The sequence below is a fragment of the Cricetulus griseus genome (assembly GCF_003668045.3).
Source record: "Cricetulus griseus strain 17A/GY chromosome 1 unlocalized genomic scaffold, alternate assembly CriGri-PICRH-1.0 chr1_0, whole genome shotgun sequence".
Classification (NCBI taxonomy): Eukaryota; Metazoa; Chordata; class Mammalia; order Rodentia; family Cricetidae; genus Cricetulus; species Cricetulus griseus.
In genome coordinates this window covers 262,362,303-262,375,783 of record NW_023276806.1, presented here as the reverse complement: position 1 = coordinate 262,375,783, position 13,481 = coordinate 262,362,303, and the positions used below count along the sequence as shown (strand labels likewise).

General features: G+C 45.5%; 1 protein-coding gene across 11 annotated transcripts in view; it reads right to left on the bottom strand.

Moving 5' to 3' along the window:
• Positions 1 to 6,796: 6,796 nt before the first annotated feature.
• Pcnt (pericentrin) overlaps positions 6,797 to 13,481 on the bottom strand; it is an 89,245-nt gene continuing 82,560 nt past the window's right edge. For all 11 annotated transcript variants that reach the window (XM_035450455.1, XM_035450460.1, XM_035450458.1 and 8 more), the window contains 6 exons: positions 12,714 to 12,833; positions 11,738 to 11,970; positions 10,715 to 10,791; positions 9,895 to 10,036; positions 8,848 to 8,975; positions 6,797 to 7,200 (listed from right to left, as the gene is read on the bottom strand). In XM_035450455.1, the coding sequence (XP_035306346.1) occupies positions 7,160 to 7,200; positions 8,848 to 8,975; positions 9,895 to 10,036; positions 10,715 to 10,791; positions 11,738 to 11,970; positions 12,714 to 12,833 (741 nt within the window). In that variant the 3' untranslated portion in view covers positions 6,797 to 7,159. The remainder of the gene's footprint in view (positions 7,201 to 8,847; positions 8,976 to 9,894; positions 10,037 to 10,714; positions 10,792 to 11,737; positions 11,971 to 12,713; positions 12,834 to 13,481) is intronic.

Here is a 13,481-nt window from a genome sequence, read left to right as displayed (position 1 = left end):
GGACAGACAGTTATTAAGAGCCAAAACCCTACGAAATTGCATGGCAAAACCAAAAGGCAAACAAACAAAAATAGTCTTTTGCAGCAGGAATATCCCTAAGTAACTCCAAACACATGCTGAAATGAAACAATCCTCTTGGTTGGGAAAAGCTGGAACTGGGACACACAGGTTGCAGATACCCAAGCATACATTTTCAAAGATTTTGACCCCTTAAACTACCTGGATATTTTAGAGCCCATCCACAGACTTGTTTTCTAATTAATCCCAGCATTCCTCCTCCTCCCTCTAGCCACTGTGATGATTAATTTTGACTGTCAGCTTGGCAGGACTAGGAATCAACTGAGAGACAAACCTCTGGCTGAGTCTATGAGGGCATTTTCAGGAGAGGAGTTTTGCTCCAGAGTGAGTTCTACCGTATAGTGGTGGCCCAGATATTCTGTTGTTGCTGCTGCAGCTCTTCTCGTCCTTCACTGACCTCAGTACCCAAGTCCTGCTTCCAAAATGGACAAATGACCAGTGACTGACCAGGGATCCTCCAGGCCTTGAGCATCAGATCGGGAACACTGAAGCATCTAACTTCATGTGCTAAGCAGCTATTGGTTCTTGGTCTCTCCAACATGAGGACAACCACTTTGGCTGCCCAAATAATTATATTGTATAAGCCATTCTAGTAAGTCCCTTTCCAATATACATTCTATTGTAACTGTTCCTCAAGATAAACCTTACTAATGTACCCACCTACTGGATACTAGACATAGAATTACAGTTACTTATGAGAATAATTCAGATAAACATAATGAGATAAAAAAGGGGGCTTTGTATTCTTGCTCCCCATTTAGAAAAGCTATGTATTCAATGCTAATACAACGGTAACAAAGTACTAGAAACTGAGCCAGCTCAACACACAGTTTACCCTATCAGAATTCTGGAGGCCAGAAGTCTAAGATCAAGGAGTCAGACAGGGTTGGTTCCCTCCCCCACAAAGATAATCTGTTTCATAGCTGTTCCCAGTTTCTAGTGACTACTGCTAATATTTGATGTTTCTTGCCTTGTAGATGTTTTACCCCAATCTCTGACTTCATGTCTACATGGTGATCTTATGTGGCAGTGTGTCCAGTTGTCAGTAGACACCATTCATATCTAAAATGAGAACACTCTAATTAGCTCATGTTAACTTGATCATCTGCAAAGACCCAATTTCAAATAAGGTCATATTCACAGGCATGTGAAATGAGGAGTTAAAATACCCGACAAGTCGTAATACACAGCCAACATGTACATACTGGTAGGAGCTGAGCAGCACTGTGTGAGGCTGTATTATAAGCAAGCTAGAATGTAAAGCGAGTCAGTAGAGACCATTGTCATGTAAGGAATCTCCCCAGACGAGCCTCAATACCCTGGCAGTGAAATCCTTCACATGTGCAGGACTTTACATTAGGATTGATCAGTCAGATGGGTAATATGGAGAAGGTGCTGGAAGCTGGTGATAGACATTTTTTTTTTTCAGAGATAAACCCTGCAAGAACTCAAAGGCTCATGTATCCTAATTGATCTTAAGGTTAGTGTCAGGTATGTTCTAGGACACCCCCAAGTAATACTCCCTGCCATCAGAAACAACAGGAGACACAGCCTGACACTGACAGTTGTATAGCCTGAGGACTTCTTAGAAACCTCCACTTGGGGGTAGCCAAGATCTTGACATGCCACAGTCAAGAACTGTAGGACAATTGGGTAAGAGATAAATGAACATAGAGGTGCTAGCATACTCTTTAATGGTTGGGACACCAAAAGGCAGACAGCAGGTGTTGTATCTGTGTTAGCAGCTACTGGGATTCAAACATTTGGAACCAGGAAGTGAAGGGAAGGAAAATGAGGCTGAGGCACGGTAAGATGCCCCTCAAAGTTTGACCTTTAACACAGAGAGGAAAAATCCATGGTTTGGCGGAGCTCGGTGTTTGGAACCGTGATATGGAGTAGACTGCGTTTGAACTGCTTGAGTTGGGAGACATTTTGAGCAGGAAATGAAAGACCCTCTCACAGGCCGGCTTGTAATCCAGGGAGCAAATGGGATTTTGTCTAAGTGATGTGTAAGTGAGGAATTAGTACTGCAACTTACGTATTCCCCTTAAAGACAGATTATATACGAGGAAACGAAACTATGTATCTCCCCTAAAGACAGATTATGTATGATATCAGAAAATAGAAACCCTGATAGTTTGGCTCAAATAGGCCATTAGAGACACTTGGTTCTCATCGGTTGAGGTCTTCATGAGCATCAGGTATTTCGAGATATTTAATTACACTGTGTAAGATATGTCACTGTGATTGTTTTAATAAAAAGCTAAATGGCCAATAGCTAGGGAGGAGGTATAGCAGGGACTTGTGGATAGAGGGAGCTCTGGGAAGAAGAAAGGCAGAGTGGCTAGCCAGATGCAGAGGGAGCAAGACATGCAGGAGGAGAGGTAAAAGCCACAAGTGACATGGCAACACGTAGATGATTAGAAATGAGTTAATGTAAGTTATAAGAGCTAATGGAACAAGCCTAAGCTATAGGTCAAACTTTTATAATTAATAATAAGTATGTCATTTTTTGTGAGCTGGTGGCCCAAAGAAAATCTGCCTACAGTCAGGGACTGGAAGACAGTAGAGAGGGGACAGGCATTACAAAGGGAATAGAGAATGGGAGACATGATGTTTGATGCCCAACTCACTGGGTCTGAAGGAACTATCTTCAGACTGGTAAAGTCCTGGACTATCTTGGACTGGTAAAGCACCTTAAACTATCTTGGACTGGTAAAGCACCTTAATGGCCTTTTTGCACCCCAGGGTAGAGCATGACCTCTATGAAGGAGATGCTGAGTGGATTTGAGTGACGGAGACCAGCATGTAAACCAACTGACAGAGCGCTAAAGCAATGAGCAAATGAAGAGGAAAGCAGACTAAAGGGTCTTATCCGGGTTGTTCAAAGTCAAATATGACAAGATGTATTTTGAGCTGGAATTTTTTGTTTGGATTTTCAGACAGGTTCTCTCTATGTAGTTCTGGAACTCACTTTGTAGACCAGGCAGACCTTGAACTCACAGAGAGCTGCCTGCCTCTGCCTCCTGAGTGCTGGGATTAAAGGTGTGTGCTGCCATGCCTGTCAAGCTGGACTTCTTGGGGTGAGGGCAGAGATACAAATGTTATGGTAGTAAGCATCTATAAGGCTTCACTGTGAGAACAATTCACCAACAGCGTAAATGATAAAAAGGGTGCATTAAGAAGAGCCAATGTGGGGCTGGAGAGATGGCTCAGAGGTTAAGAGCTCCGACTGCTCTTCCAGAGGTCCTGAGTTCAATTCCCAGCAACCACATGGTGGCTCACAATCATCCGTTATGAGATCTGGTTCCCTCTTCTGGTGTGCAGATATTCATGGAAACAGAATGTTGTATACATGATAAATAAATACAATCTTTTTTTAAAAAAAAGAAGAAGAGCCAATGCGCCGGGCTTTGGTGGCGCATACCTTTAATCCCAGCACTCGGGAGGCAGAGGCAGGAGGATCTCTTTGAGTTCGAGGCCAGCCTGGTCTCCAGAGCGAGTACCAGGATAGGCTCTAAAGCCACAGAGAAACCCTGTCTCGGAAAACAAAAACAAAAACAAAACAAAACAAAAAAACCCACTGCTATCCATTCCAGACATACATGACAAAGAATAAGCTGTCTCATTGGTGGCCCGTTACCCTTGAGGACGATAATCCTCAGATCCAGCTGGGAGTGGGGAAGCATGTATGCTGAGGTAGACATTATTTAGCTAGCTTGAGGCCCTCTCGGCAGTCGGGGGGGGGGGCTGAGGGCAGTAGCTACAGGTGCAGTGCCAGCCCAGAGTGTGTCGGATCCCTCAGCAAGTGTAGCCACACCCTCCTACTGCTAAGCAATTTCAGCTGGCTGCGCTGAGGGTGGGGAGATGAAATGTAGCTCATGGCAGTGCCCCAGGATGAGAAGCAAAATGCTTCATAGAAATTATGGATGATAGAGAGCTAAGATAGTGCCTCCCATACATGCCATTGTCCTACTGCCGTTCTGAGACCCGTGATACAAGCAATGCCATCTGTTCATGCTGTATTGGACTTGGCTAACGGTTTTATTCAGCAACCTCCTAACTGCCAACTTCTGAATCCACCCGGCCCTTGCCTGGAATGGTAGCAGCAGCTCTTCATTACACAGATGACAGTACTGGTTTCTGACTGTCTTACAGATTTGTAAAAGCATCTAAACAAACAGGAGCTAAAGGATTTGTGAGATGGCACCCATACTCTACCAGAAGTCACAGGTTTGTTAAATGACAATCCCAGTAGCTGGATAGAGGCTACCACCTCTGAAGCTGGCTGCATATCAAAACTAGATTAGTAAATTCCTACTGTTGAAGACACTGTATGCTTTGGTTATAGTACATAGGGAATTCAAGCCAGGAGGATTGCACTGGAAGGCCCCTCTATGCTCAATTGACATTTTGGTGCTGAGACACTGTGCAGGCTGTCTGTCTTAGAAACCCTGTGAAGAGACACCATGACCATGGCAACTCTTATAAAGGAAAACATTTGAGGTGGCAGCTTACAGTTTCGGAGGTTTAGTCCATTATCATCATCATGGCAGGGAGCATGGTGGCATGGTGGCAGACATGGTGCTGGAGGAGCTGCTACCTGTTGCTATGTAGGCAAAAGGAAGTAGACTGTGACACTGAGCCATAGCTTGAGCATAGGAGACCTCAAAGCCCGCTCTCACGGTGACACACTTCCTCCAACAAGGCCACACCTCCTATAGTTCTACTCCTTATGAGATTGTGGGGGCCAATTGTAACCACACAGGCAGCTGAGGTAGAATGGTTGACAGCAGGCTTACAACTACTGGGTTGTATATACTGTATACTACACTACCAACATGCCAGGTAAGATTGGACTGTTGGAGAGATGATGGCATAACATTAGAGGTACAAGAAACAACCTTCTGACTGGATTTAAAGCCTTCTCCAAAGGACGGAATTCACATCTAGCACCTTAAAGCTGGACAGAAATCTGTGACAAAGGAGGTCATAGGCCCCTGCTCTTTTATTAAATGAATGAAACATACCCATCAAATTGCCTTAGAGTACTGTTACTGTCTGTCCTGATAGTGGGAGGAAACCCCTTACAGTGTGGTATTTACTCGAGACTTATGACTGGTTAAAATGCCAAGAATGACTAACTTGTGGTGGCGTGGTAGCCACTTTGTCTTGTGGGTGGTGATAAGGCTGAGGTGAAGACAGCCTGCTGTCAGTGTGGACTGGTGAAATAATGGTGTAGTATATGCTTTGAGTGACCAATTCATGCTGCCATTTGTCCCACAGGAATACAGACCTGGGATCCTGGAGATTACAGACAGGAAGATCACTGGAGGAAGTTTTGCTTCCCACTGCTCACCTCTTTTGTAAATGTGTATTACTCTCATTGGCTAATAAAGAGCCGACTGGCCAATAGCTAGGCAGAAAAAAGTTAGCCGCGACTTGCAGACAAAAGAGCCTGAGGTAGAAGGCGGAGTTACCAGGAGATGCAGAGAGAAGCAAGATGAACATGCTGTGTTGAAAAATGGTACCACCATGTGGTAGAGTGTAGATAAGAAATATGAGTAAATTTAAGATGTAAGAGCTAATTATCTAGGAGCCTAAGCCATCAGCCAAGCAAGCATTTATAATTAATAAATGTGTAGTTATTTGGGAGCAGCTGGCAGGACAGAGCTGACCTGCAGTCCTGAAGAAAAACTGCCTACACCTCTTCTATTTTATGTGTTGGTACCACATTGGCCTTAAAAACTAGTCAGTCATTGCCAGATCTCAGAGCTGACTTCAGTCCTGAAGAGCTCTATGTAACACCTAGGCAGCATAGGCTATTGGACATGGATCTCACCAGCCTCCCAGAAGATGAAGCATCTTCTAATGGAAAATATCTCACAACTGTTCTTTTATTCACAGGTATGTGTGTGTGTGCATGCTCGCGCGCTCGACAGTGTGTGTGTGTGTGTGTGTGTGTGTGTGTGTGTGTGTGTGCGCGCATTAGATGTTTATGTGCATCTCTGACAGCTGATGTGTCTCATTAGGGCTTGTCTGTTACCATAGGGGCCTTAAGAGTCCCCAAGCTTCAGTCTGGTGGCTCCTTTCTGGTTGCTTTACCTTGTCCATTTGTCTCAGCTCCTCTCACATTAGAGTAACCAAACTTACATTAAATCCCCTTTGAAAACCACAACTGCTTTGTTGTCTAGCCTGGGCTGTATTTTCTGGGAAAACTTTAATTCACCATGATGAAGTTTGCCCCTCTTATATCTATGAAAAAGTTTATTTTTTTTAATTTATTTATTATGTATACAACATTCTGCTTCCATGTCTATCTGCACACCAGAAGAGGGCACCAGATCTCATTATAGATGGTTGTGAGCCACCATGTGGTTGCTAGGAATTGAACTCAGGACCTCTGGAAGAGCAGTCGGAGCTCTTAACCTCTGAGCCATCTCTCCAGCCCCTATGAAAAAGTTTTAAACAATATACCTGATAATTATATTTACTGTCTCAAGACTTCATCATGTTTGCTGAATCCCTATGTATGTGGATGTCTGTGTGACACACGTACACATACACCTGACCCTATTCATTTTTGGGTGAAGGGTCCTGAGCAGAATCACTGTGTGGTATACATATGAGTGAGTCATATAATAGCTGTAGCCATGAGAAACAAGTGTGACATAAAAAATAATTAACTGAACGGACTAAGAAAAAAACCACAAAACCATCAATAAGCAAAAGTAAACTTTATTATTTCCTTCCTATGTGTTTATTTTAAAATTAACTTTCCATCCTTACACGTTAAGAAAATAGACAACTGGAACCCACTCTCCACTTCTGACACAGGAGAGGCAGAGGCTCTATCAATAGGCACAGAGTACAACACAGCCATTGCTCACTGGGAGGAGGGAAGGAGGGAAAAGCGCTCCGTTTAGCAGTGTGTTGAGGTGGGAGCACTCGGTGGCTCCTAGGGGCTGGTATCATGACTCCTGCAGTATCAGTGTGTCCCAGACCATACCGTGAGCTTTCCTTAGGAAAACCATTTCTCCTCAGATACAACTGTCACAGGGTAAGAGCCATAAGACTTTATTCATTGTTTAACCTTCTGGTGGCAGGATTTCTGAGTAGAATCTACAATTAAAGCGGAACAGAAATTTGTTATAAAACTTCTGCTAAGAATTTAAAATTTTTAATATTTTCAAAATACCACCACCTCAGAGCTTTGGTAAAAATACTTAGTTATAATGAAAACAGAAGGTGAGGTTCAAGAAACTATACATAAATTATATACATACAGACCAAATCGTAATTGGTAATGATTGGGATTTGATGCAAACTGCACAAGGCTTTATTGTTCTTTAACAAGATAACCCCATGTTAGCTTGGGTCTTTCATTCACCCACCATGGCAGATGGCTAGCAAAGACAGCTCGAAGCATCTGCATAGAGATCTCATAGGGCAGCGTAAGGGGAGTGTCTAGGGGTACGCATAGGCTCAGAATTGGTGTGCCTCCAGGCTTGGAGGGCTTGCCCTGTGTTGATTTTTTTTTTTTTTTTTTTTTTAAGACCATGAGTTTTAACGCTCAGTCTTCAGTAGTGACACTTTAAGGAGGTCGTGTGCCATTTAGGATATGAAGCCTTGCTGAAGGAAGTGGTTTATTGGAGGCAGGAAGTGAGATTTTACAGCCTGTCTACACTTCCTGGCCCTTCTCTGCTTCCAAATCTGTACAAACGTGTGAGCAGCCACACATTCCTGCTCCCACCACAAGCTGCTCCAGGCAGCAGGCACACCTGCCATGATGGACTATTTTCTCAAACAGAGAGCCAAAACAAATTGAGTTGCCACTTGTCAAGATTTTTGGTCAGTGATCAATTTTCTAACACAGACACTGGTGCTGGAGAGTGGGGCCCTTGCTGTGATAACCATGGCCGTGTAGTTGGTAAGGCCTTTGGCCAAATTCTTTGCCTCAACAATTTGGAAGAGCAGAATGATGTAAACAGAGCTTAACAGACAAGCCCACTAAGAGCAGCCTGCGGACTTTTGAAACTCTTAGGACCACGGAGACTTTTCAAGTTGGACTTCATTTTGCATTATGAGACGACCATTACCATGAGGTCATGGTTTTGTTACGGTTTCAGTATGAAAAGTCTCCCACAGGACGACGTGTTTAAACGAGTGATTCTCAGTTGATGGTGCTGTTTTGGGAGCCTGTGGAATCTGGACATTGAGCCAGGCTGAAGGAAGTGGGTGCCTGGGCAGGCCTCGAGTATTACAGCCCACCAGCTGCCTGTCCTGGCCCTGCTTCCCGATCAGCCTGGGTCTGAACAGGAAGACTCATTAGCTGCAAGAGCCTTTTCTGCTGCCGTGCCTTCCCGGCCAACTGGATCTTCTAACACTAGATCACAGTGGTGAGACAGTAAGTAATACAGTTATCTTTACATTTCCATCAGTGTAAGAGGACAAAAACACCCAAGTAGTGACTGAACAAAATCCACCCACCACATGGGCATGTGTATTGAGTATATTCACTCAAACTAAAAATTACTAAGCTGACACTAGCAGATTCTTGTTTTGTTTTGAGGCAGCATTATTACCCTGAATAGCCTGTACTCACTGTGTAGACCAGTCTGGTTTCAAGCTGTTGGCAACCCTCCGGCCAAAGCCTATCCAGTGTGGGATCGCTCATGTGTACTCCTGCATCGATTTACTAGCAGTTTTTCCTAGGTTGCTATGTTTCTTAGGTGAAGAACTACAGTTTGTAATGAGTCCATTTTTTACCTGCTGGTAACCCCCCAAGTCTCTGCTGGATCATTTCCAAATGATGGATATATTCTGTCAAGGAATGTTCTGGATCTTGAGAAGCAGTCAGGGATCTTTCTAACCGTGAATTTGGTGATGAAGTTGATCTGCAAACAAAAAGCCACATTAAGGAGAAAAGAAAGGAAAACACAAAACAAAAACCACTAAATTGACAGGCAAGAATGCGCAAGGCAGGGCCTAGGATGAGCTGACCAGATCCAGGATGTGTCTCTGCTAAGGCTAGTCTCTCACCGAGTTATTTACCACAAAGGAAACGTTTTTATTTGCCTAGTATCCAGAGGCTCATGAATGCTAGGCAAGCTCTGCACTGACTGAGCTCTATTCCAGCCCTGTGTAGAACTTAAAAAAAAAAATAATAATAATAATAAAAATCAACTTTTAAGGCCCAGTGTAGTGTCATACCCCTGTAATTCCAGGATTTGGGCAGAACTCCCTGAGTTCAAGGCTAGCTTGGTCTACACAGTCAGTTCTAGGACAGCTAGCGTTACCTAGTGAGATTCTGTCTCAAAATAAAACAAACACCAAAAAAAAAAAGAAACAAAACAAAACAACTTCTATCTATATCACACTTTGCAGTCAGAATAAATGGCAACAATTATGTATTATTTCACTCACCAGATTTTGAAATTATGCCTGTTACCCCAACTGTGTTATGCTTCAGCATCCTTCGCTGGGATGGTCTACCTATCTGCCTACACTTCCTTGAGCAAAACCCACCCTGATTATCCTTCCTCCCAGGGACACTGTGTCCCTTTCCATGACACAAGTTCCCAAACCTCTCCAGGGTGGAGAGCATGCCTCACTTACTGAACACAGGTGATCTTAACCCTTCCTGAATAGAACAAGATGCCCCAGGCTCTTGAAGACTCTCTGCTGCATTTGCTGCCCTGCTCTGAGCCAGGCCAAAGACAGTCCTTTCAAATTACATTTCTCTGGGCAGCCATACAGGGTTCTGGGTATCATCAGCATCATCTCTAGGTAAAAACCCGGAGCATCCCAACTGACCTTTCCACCTTGCCCAGTGGTACTGCTGCCAAGGATCTGAGGCTGTGTCTAGCGTCCTTGGTGTGGCCTGAGGAAACTTCTTTGCTTGGCAGGGATGCTCTGGTTTCTGACAGAGAATGCTGTCTCCGGGACATTCGATGTCCTTCCCAAGAAGGATCAAACAGGAAACCGTTAGGAAAAGAGATTCACATCTCCCCCAGACTTAAGCTTATACAAATAACTTTTACACGGACTTGGATAACGCTGGCCCTGACTGCCAGCACTGCAGGGTCATCCCACAGCTCGGGGGACAGGCATGCCTGCTGACCTGAACTGAAGGCACAGGCAGGATGGCAGCCAGTGGTGGCTTAGTGGCCCCAAGGGTAGAAGGCCTAGGCTCTCCATGTCCTCTAAGAAGGAAGGACATTCATATCTGCCACCCCTAGAGATTAGACAAGACCCAGAAAAGTGTCTTACTGTCACTGGCCCCTTGGGAGTCCATGAAGCCATAGTTATACTACCTACAAGGAGGCAGCAGCAGCAGACAGCTCCAGAGATAGCTAAAATAAGCCCGAGTGCTCACATAGGTAGGTACAGCAGCATAAAGCAGAACTAACTCTGGAGACTCTGGAGAGCAACAGTTTGTTCAACACTCTCCTGAATCATTGCTCGGCTTGCGCTCGTTGACCGACCTAGGTCCGCCATGATGCTCTCTGTGCTCCAGGGTGGCTGCACTGACTATGTTTCCTGCTCTCTTCCTGTACTTTATTACACCCCCCAAACCAAAATGCTCAAGGACATGCCACAAGCAGCAGGAAAAGCAGTGACACTTGAGGCCCACCTTGGCGGGAGCCTTTGCCATGTATTAGTGCTCCTCTCCGATCCACTTCTCGCCATTTCTTAACCAGAAATCGCAACCTATACAGGAAGGCGACAAAACACATTTAAAACAGAGGAAACCGGAGTGAAGAGGAAGCTCCTGATGTGACAGAGCCACCAGAACGTGCCCTCGAGACGGACCCCACAACTGTCTGAGTTGGCTGAGAGCCAGCTGCACTTTCATGTCACATAGGAACTTCCGTGCTACATCGCCATCTAAAGAAGCCTCCCCCACCCCACCAGTTAGGTCTGCCACCCCCACCACAGCTTACCAGCGGCCTATCACTCTACACAAGTCAAGCCTGTGTGCATCACCAGAAACTGGGAACACACACGGCTTCTGCCTGGTGGGGCCATCAACAGGATGGCACTAACAGCATGGGGAAGGCACAGACACGGTGACAGTACGTGAGGGTTTCACACTCCTTTTAGCATGGCTCTCCTGACAAGCGCTGTGACTGTAACTTTCTTCTCTGTGGTGTGGCAAACCATAGATTATTCCAAAAAAGACCACCAGGTCCTGGAAAATGTTTTTCAGGCATTCTGATACTGGGTCTCAAATATAGTTCAGGCTAACCTAGCACTTTTGCCACCCCCCCCTCCGCCTCCTGAGTGCTGGGATGACAGGCCTATGGCACCTTACCCAGGCACAGCATGAATTCGCTTACTTGTGTGTATGTATTTTGCCTGCACATACGTATGAGCACTACACGCATGCCTGATGCCATGGAGGTCAGAAGCAAGCATGGGATCGGTCCCCAGGAACTGGAGTGACAAACAGTTGTGAATGGCCATGTGGGTTCTCGGAGCCATCTCTCCAGCCCCTACAGCATGACTTCTTAAAGACAAATGTCATATTTTCTCTAAGGCCACGAGTGCCATTGATTTTGAAAGAGAAAACACGCGTAGTTTCAAGGAATAAAGCCGCCGCCGCTACAGAAGCAAGCGTAGCCACTGCCAGCTGGCTTGAAGGCAGGGCATTTACCTCTGTATGGCGATGACTACCCTCACAGCAGTGCGGAACTTCGTGAAAGGACGTGATGTAGTTATTTTCTTATCTGCCTTGGAAGGAAATACCCCCAGATGAGCAATCATGGAGAGAGTTTCCTGTTCAGAGTCCTGGAATCCACCAATCAGCAGCAGGAGATACTTCTTTTGGTAAATGAGAGCTTTCCTAAAGCTCTCTGCTCTCAGATAGTGCAGGTACAGTTTCTCCATCTAATGGGAAGGCAGAGTGAGGATCAGGAAACGAAGACGCCTGCTCAGCGGACGCTGTTCCTGACAGAACCTGCTCAGTGCACCGGTACAGTTAGTTGTTCATCACAAAAAGAAACCAAACGGGACTGTAATTCACGTGACCAGTCACCATGCACATCTGTATCCGCCTCCTGAAGAGCCCGTCTATCAGACAAAATTGACAAAGAAATACCTTCTCCACAACACCCTCAAAAGTGAGCCCCCATGAAGACCACTAGATTTCCACTCAAGTACGGTCTAAACTGTCTCTGGCTCTCTCCCTCCCTCTCCCCCCACAACCCTGTGTGTGTGTGTGGGGGGGGGGTGAGTGAATATCATGATGGGTTCCACAGATGATACTGGAAAACTGTGAAACTACAGGATCCAAACCCTGACGAGCACTTTTCCCTCGGGAGCAAATCACAGGGAAGATTTTCTTAGCCTGTAAACACAATCTCCTGACAACTTGAACATGACACGTCCATTCCGTCATTAGAGAAAACATGGTGTCTGCATACAAGCAAACCAAGTTTTAGATGCAGATTTTGCAAACTCCCTTTTTCTCATAGTGATCTGGCAACTAGGGCAGCAGCTTCTATAAAGAATTATGTTTCATCTATACCAAGCAAACAAGACCTCGTAGTCAAGAAGACCCTTTCCCTGCAGTTAACTAGCCCTGGTTTAAGCCACGGTTGGCACTCTGAACTCTACTCTGCACGGCTTACCTTGGTATTGTACGTATTTGCTTCCATGCTTGTAGTTGCTGTGTGCCACTCTGGATCTGAGTTTCGTAGAGGACTCTGAGGAACCATCCCATCTTGCTTCCCCGAAGACTTGCTTTGCCTCTGAACAAAACAAACAAAAACCATAGCTGGCAACTATAGAGTTTTCTATTTGATGTGGGAGGGAAGCAGGTGTGTATCTGTAGGTGTAGGTCAGAAGTAAACCTTAGGTGTTGTTCCGCAGGTGCTATCAGCTGTTTTTAAAGGACAGGGTCTCTTACTGGGGCCTGGGGTTTACAAATTAGGCCGGGCTAGCTGGCCAGTTAGCCCCAGAGATCTCCAGGCTGTTTCCCCAGCACAGGGATAACAAGTGCACGTGCCACTACAATCTGTCTTTTGGCTTGCTCGTTTTGAGACACCATCTCACTACACAGCTCTTGTTAGCCTGGAACATGATATGGAGAGCCAGCTGGCCTCAAAACTGCCTGCCTCTGCCCCGAGTGCTGGGATCAAAGACGTGTGCCAGCATTCCTAGCTCACATCTGGCTGGGGCTAGAGCTCTGGGTCTCACGCTTGCACAGTAGCACTTTGCTAACTCTCTACCGAGTTGCTCTTAAATTGTAACACCCTGAGAAAGATGACCCAGAGAATGGAGGAGACAACAGCAGCTGCTCTGCCCATCGGAAAGAAAAAGAAACCTCGTTTCTACCATAGCTAGCTGAGGACTACTGTGGGGAACAGCCTATTGCCGATGAGAGTAGGGACTGGGAA